General features: G+C 59.4%; 1 protein-coding gene across 1 annotated transcript in view; it reads right to left on the bottom strand.

Moving 5' to 3' along the window:
• The window catches only part of POLR2J (RNA polymerase II subunit J), a 26,902-nt gene that overhangs the window by 15,746 nt on the left and 5,281 nt on the right, over positions 1-5,875 (bottom strand). The window contains exons 5-7 of the mRNA XM_021711693.1: positions 4,484-4,621; positions 3,029-3,164; positions 1,161-1,281 (exon numbers count right to left, since the gene is read on the bottom strand). Of these exons, the coding sequence (XP_021567368.1) occupies positions 1,161-1,281; positions 3,029-3,164; positions 4,484-4,621 (395 nt within the window). The remainder of the gene's footprint in view (positions 1-1,160; positions 1,282-3,028; positions 3,165-4,483; positions 4,622-5,875) is intronic.

The raw sequence follows: 5,875 nt of genomic DNA, 5'->3' as shown, positions 1-5,875 counted from the left end.
ACTTTCAGCCACCAAGTCTGTGGTAATTTGCTTGAGAAGCCACAGGAAATGAGCAGAGCTGGGGACCATGGACAGAGCTGGGAATCAGAGGTCCTAGGAGGCTGTTGGGACTCGAGCCCTGAGGAAGTGGGCTGGAGTGGGAACGGGTGAGCAGGTGGGGTGGTCAGGACCAAGGGCACTGGAGCCAGGGGGCTTGGGTTCGAATCTTGGCCCTGCCGCTCCCTGACTTTAGTGTGGATAACGGGAGCAGCGATCTAGTTCGGTGATTATGAATATTCAACAAGCTTATGCAGGAAGTGAAGTTAAAATGGAACCTTGCAAGTGAGGAGGGTGAGAAGGAAGCAGAGGGTGTGGCCATGGGTGTGAGGGTCCAGGGGGGTGGATGGAGAGCCCAGGCGGAGGACGAGGTCACTGAACGAGGAGTCAGGAGTAGGTGTGGAAGGGGCCAGTGAGCCAGGCTCACACGCTCAGAGAGGAAGTGGCCGCAAAGTGACCGAGGCCACTGGGGATGCAGTTCACGGGGGAGTGGGTGCTTCTAGTCGGACATTGGGAGCTTCCGAGGGTTTTGAGGTGGGAGAGAAACCCTGGAAGAGCAGATGAGGAAGGAGGAGAACCTCACCCATCTGGTGCAGTGCTTAGGGGCACGGGAGGCAGGAGCCCCCATTCGAGCAGGTTCGGGGAAGCCGAGCTCTCAGAGGAGCTAGGTGGGATCACCTTCAAGTAGCCCAACGTGGGGTCAACCAAGAGGCTCTCAGTTAACGGCCCAGGCATCCTGCTCTTTCCCAAGTTGATTTCTAAAAGCATCCCGTTTTTTTCTACGCTGCAGCCAAGGAGCCCAGGGAGTTGGCTGAGGGCAGAGCCTGTGCTCTGAGGGCCCCATGAGACCACGGGCTCGGCTCAGGGCAGGAGGCAGCCATGGCCCTGACCCTCGGGGCCTCTGTCCCAACCTGAACTGGCCTCCTGTGGCAGAGAGGTGTTCCAGTGCCCTCCCCAGACAGGACTGTGGAGGTGGGAAGGTGCTGGACCCAATCAGGAGTGAGGCGACCGGCCACCGCAGGGCATCCCTGAGCCTGGATCCTAGCTCCAGCCCCCCCGCATGTTCCCTGGGCTGCACAGGCTGTCCCGTGTGGCACTTGCTGCCCCCGTGGGAGCCTCCTCACCGCAGTGCAGCCTCCACGCCCAGCAAGTGCTGGTAGATGAGCTGGGCCTCAAGGTCATGGTCAAGAGGGTCATTCCACTCCTGCAGGGTCACCCGCGACCCAGTCTTATCGCAGCCTCGATCTGGAGACAGAAAGAGGGCAGAGTTCTGAGCCGCCACAATAGAACCTACACGTCCCACTTCCTGGTAGTACACACGTGGGAAAACTGAGGCCTGGAGAGGAAGAGGGGTAGACTCTTCCTCAGGAGTCCCCAGTGCAGGGCTGGGCCAGGCCCATAGCCTGGCAAGTCTCACCCAGGCCTGCCCGTGGCTCTTTACCCTTCTGGGGACAGAAGCTCGTCTTGGGCTCAGCTCCTGAGCCACAGGGTATGTGACTGCAGAGCATGGGAGCTGTATGGGGTACAACTTGGGGAGCTGGGTGACATTCTAGAAGGAACAGGGGGTAGTCTGGGATGGTAAGGCGGTGAGGTGGACCATAGGGGATTCGTGCCTTGGAATGAGCTGGCCCTGCCACCGGCTGACTTTATGACCGTGGTAGAGTCGTTCGCCTTTTCTAACCCTCAATCTCTCCCCCATAAAATGTAATAACAGGCCCCACCTGTTATCAGGCCAGGGTTGGCCCCCCTTTATCAATAATGGGGCTATACTGTGATGCCGACAGCCCAGTCAGCCGGCAATGCCCCTTGGAAAGAGCCACCAAAGGCCACTGATCCCCACCCACTGCTCAACCACAGGTCAGACAGGGCTGGGCCAGAGTGGGTGGGTCAGGCTCTGATGGCCTCTGCCATACTGGGCTCATTTGTTGATTTTTTGTAGACACGAGGCCTCCCCTCATTGCCCAGGCTGGTGGTCTTGAACCCCTGGGCTCAGCCAATCCTCTTGCCTCCACCTCCCAAAGTGCTGGGATTGCAGGCGTGAGCCACCGTGCCTGGCCACTGGCCGTATTTCAAGTGCTCAAGAGCCACAGGTGCTGGTGGCTGGAGTACTGGACAGTGTAGATATCACTTTGTCATTGAGATGTTTCCATTGTCACCAAAGGTCCTTCTAGAAGCTTCTCTGTGCTGTTCCTCCAGTGTCCGAGGCCCCAAGTCCCACCAACCCTTAGCTCCAATATCAAGTTGCCAGGATGTGCAAACATGGGGGCTCTCTTTGGCCCTAATTAGCAGGGAATTCCTCAAGTGTGTTCCTCAGAACACTGGTTCTATAGGAAGACCTTGGGTAAGAGAAGAGTGCCTTAGGGTTCCCTGTCAAATGAGTTTGGGAAATGCTGGGTTAAACAGCATTAGAAATGGGATTCTAGCTGGGTGCGATGGCTCACGCCTATAATCCCAGCACTTTGGGAAGTTGAGGCGAGAGGACTGCCTGAGCCCAGGGGTTCAAGACCAGCCTGGGCAATGAGGTGAGACCTCGTCTCTGCAATAAATAAAAAAATTAGCCAGGCATGGTGGCACACACCTGTCATTCCAGCTACTTGGAAGGCTGAGGTGGAAGGATTGCCTGAGCCCAGAAGGTCGAGGCTGCGGTGGCCGTGAATGTGCCATGGCACTGCAGCCTGGGTGACAGTGAGACTCTGACTCAAAAAAAAAAGAAAAAAGAAATAGGATTCTAATGAGTTTTCAGGCCTCCTTGGAGTGTTCAACTGTTTCACTCACATGCATCACACACATCACGTGACACCTCCCCAGCTGCCCAGTCAGGAACCCCTTTTGCCCAGAGCTCCTGGTGGTGGGGACGGGGTGGGGGTGCTGGCTTTCGTCAGGTGTGTTCCCCACAGGTGCACAGGCAGAGCTCAGGGCCCCATCCTGTAGCCAGAGGCCTGAGCCTGCCGTGGACAGATGCAGAGCCTGGGGCCCGGGCCTGCACGCCCACCTGTCTTGTCCTTCTGGTGGCAGCAGCTCCACTTGTCCCCACGGAAGACGCCGGGGTGGTAGGAGCCCAGCAGACCAGTGTTGTTGATGCTCACCTTCCGCAGCGCAGACAGCCACTGGTTCAGCTCGTTCACACACTGCAGGGGATGTGGAAGGGGTGACCCATTCAGAAGTCACCTCCTCCGGGAAGCCCTCCCTTCCCGGAGCCCCTGCACCACTCTGGGTGCCACGTTCCCCGCCATTCACTCGGCAGCTCGAGTGAATTGGGAGAGGCTCCATTTCCTCTAGAGGGAAGCAGCCCACACCCGGGCACATGGCCCACTGGGTAGAGTGAATGCTGGATCTCAGCCACGCCTGTGGGTATTCCAGAGCCTGCCAGTTCTGGACGTGCGGTAGCCCTGCTGTCACCACTTTTCCCTGGGGCCCTATATCCTGATCCAAAAGGGAACCCCTTGAGGGCGGGGCCCTGTGGGACAAGTCTGTGATCTCCTCCCACCAGCTCAGGACAGTCACTCCCGGGAAGAAACCAAGCCCCCTCCAACCTCAGCCTCCCTACTGTTCCCTGTGCTCTTGTCCCAGGTATGCAGCTGAGTCACTCCGTGGCAAGCCGCCTCTCAGAGGCCCTCCTTGACCACCCTTTATGGAGCAGCACCCCTCCCTGCTGCACCCCCCTCGGTCCCTGCCCTTAGTTTCTTTTCGTTCCCTTCAAGGCACTGTCACCGCCGGCCGTTTTAAGCATTTATCAGGTGGCCCATCCTCTCCCCCAAGACACAAGCTCCTTGGGGGCAGGGACACGTCTCTGTGTGCCACTGTGTCCCCCTCACCTAGAATTGTGCCAGGAACCTAGCAGGTGCTCAATAGGGATTTTTAAAAATAAATGAACGAACGCAGTAACAGAGAAATGGTGCATCTGAGGTCACGTACCAAAGCCACGCACATATAACGTGTGCTTTTTTTTTTTTTTGAGTTGGAGTCTCACTCTGTCACTCAGACTGGAGTGCAGTGGCCACTCCCGGCCACCTCAGCCTCGACCTGCTGGGCTCCGGTGATCCTTCCGCCTCAGCCTTCCAAGTAGCTGGAACTACAGGTGCGTGCTACCACACCCGGCAAATTTTTGATTTATTGTAGAGATGAGGTCTCACCAAGTTGCCCAGGCGGGTCTCGAACCCGTGGGCTCAGGCCATCCACTCACCTCGGCCTCCCAAAGCGCTGGGATTACAAGCTGAGCCACCGAGCCCGGCCATGTGTGCTTATTATGTGCTGATACAGACACAGGCGCCAACTCAGTCTCTGGAAACAGTTTCCCATAAAGGGGAAGCTCTGAGTCACAGGGACCCAACCCCCACGTCAGACACATCCTACCGTTCCTGATGCAGCCCACAGGGGGGCGGGAGGCTCATTCCCTCCGCAGGCCAGCCCACCCAGGCCCGCCCGCGGCACACCCACCCTGGCGCACCTTGCACTGCAGGTAGGCGGTCTGCGGCCTGCCAGCGTCGTCCGTGTAGATGACCTGCATGACGTTCGAGCTCCCGAAGCTCTTCTCCTCCACCTTCTCTGCCGCCCGGACACTGGCTAGCTTGAGGAGGGCGCTTTTCTGGGGCGGGCGGGGAAAGGGAGGCTCAGCAGGGCCCCCCCACGCCCCGATTCTGAGCCTGGGTCTCCCCTTCCGTGGCACCAGGCGTGGACATGGGGGACCCAGAGTGCCCTCCCCCAGAAGCCTGCTCTGCCGGTGGCCTCAGCCAGGGCAGAGCACAGACCGATGGTGGCCAAGTGCCCAGCAACCATGAGGGGGGAGCCTGGCATCTCTGGGGCTCCCGGTAGGTCTGAGGGGTCTTGCCCTGGAGTGACGCCCAGCATGCCCTGGGCTACCGAGTCACGCCGACCCCAAACAAGACCCTGCACCTTTCCGGCGCGCTATTGCTCCCCAGACTCTGAAGGCCCTCCCTCCCCATTCCCACCATTTCTGGGTCTGATGAGAAGCCCTGGATCTAAAGTGGGCATAGCCCTGAGAGACCCCAACCTGCTAACGCTGAATCTAGGTTCCTAGCCTCCAGATCCCATTCTCTTCGCCCTGGGAACGCTCGCCTGTCAGGCCTCACCCAGGCCATCGTCCAAATGATAGACCCGCACGGCCCTCGGGACAACGCACACCCTTCCGGCCTGGCATCCAGGCCCACTGCCCCCGCTGGCCTCAGGGACAAGAGGCAGTGCCACCTCTTGGGAGGAACGGGGACATGCGTGGGCTGCCTTGGGGTGGGGTCTCCCAGATGACAGAAGAGGAAGTAGGACCCCTGCCTGGCCCAGAGGATCTGCTGCTCAGGCCGGGGTGAGTCTGCGAGAGAGGAGGCAGGAAGGAGGCCGCGGGGCGGGATGCATGGCGTGCCATGGAAGCTCAGTAACAAGGAACACCAGGTGGTCCAGACTCGGGATGAGAGGGCCCGCCAGGTAATCAGGCTTTGGTGAGGCTGCAGAAATGGCCGCAGGGCCCTGAGGCTGGGCAGCTGCCCGGAGCTCAAGCGCCTGAAGAGTCCCAGCTGGGCCCTGAGAAGACCGGCTTCAGCACGGGCAGACTGAGAAGGGTGCTGCCAGCAGCGGTGAGCAGGACAAACGCCCTGCACAGGACAAGGGACCGGAAAAGAGCGCCCAGTAGGAGGAAAGCCGCGTTGACAGCAAGAGGCCATCACAAGCCGGGCTCAGTGGCTCGGCCTGTAATCCCGCGCCTTTGGGAGGCTGAGATGAGTGGGCTGCCTGAGCCCGCGGGTTCGAGACCCACCTGGTCAGCGAGACCTCATCTCTACAATAAATCAAAAAATCAGCCGGGCGTGGTAGCGCACGCCTGTAATTCCGG

The sequence above is a fragment of the Carlito syrichta genome, unplaced genomic scaffold (genome assembly GCF_000164805.1).
Source record: "Carlito syrichta isolate Samal-C Ts95f unplaced genomic scaffold, Tarsius_syrichta-2.0.1 Scaffold302451, whole genome shotgun sequence".
NCBI lineage: Eukaryota > Metazoa > Chordata > Mammalia > Primates > Tarsiidae > Carlito > Carlito syrichta.
Note: the sequence above shows the minus strand (reverse complement) of the source record. Positions and strands in the feature narration are given on the sequence as shown.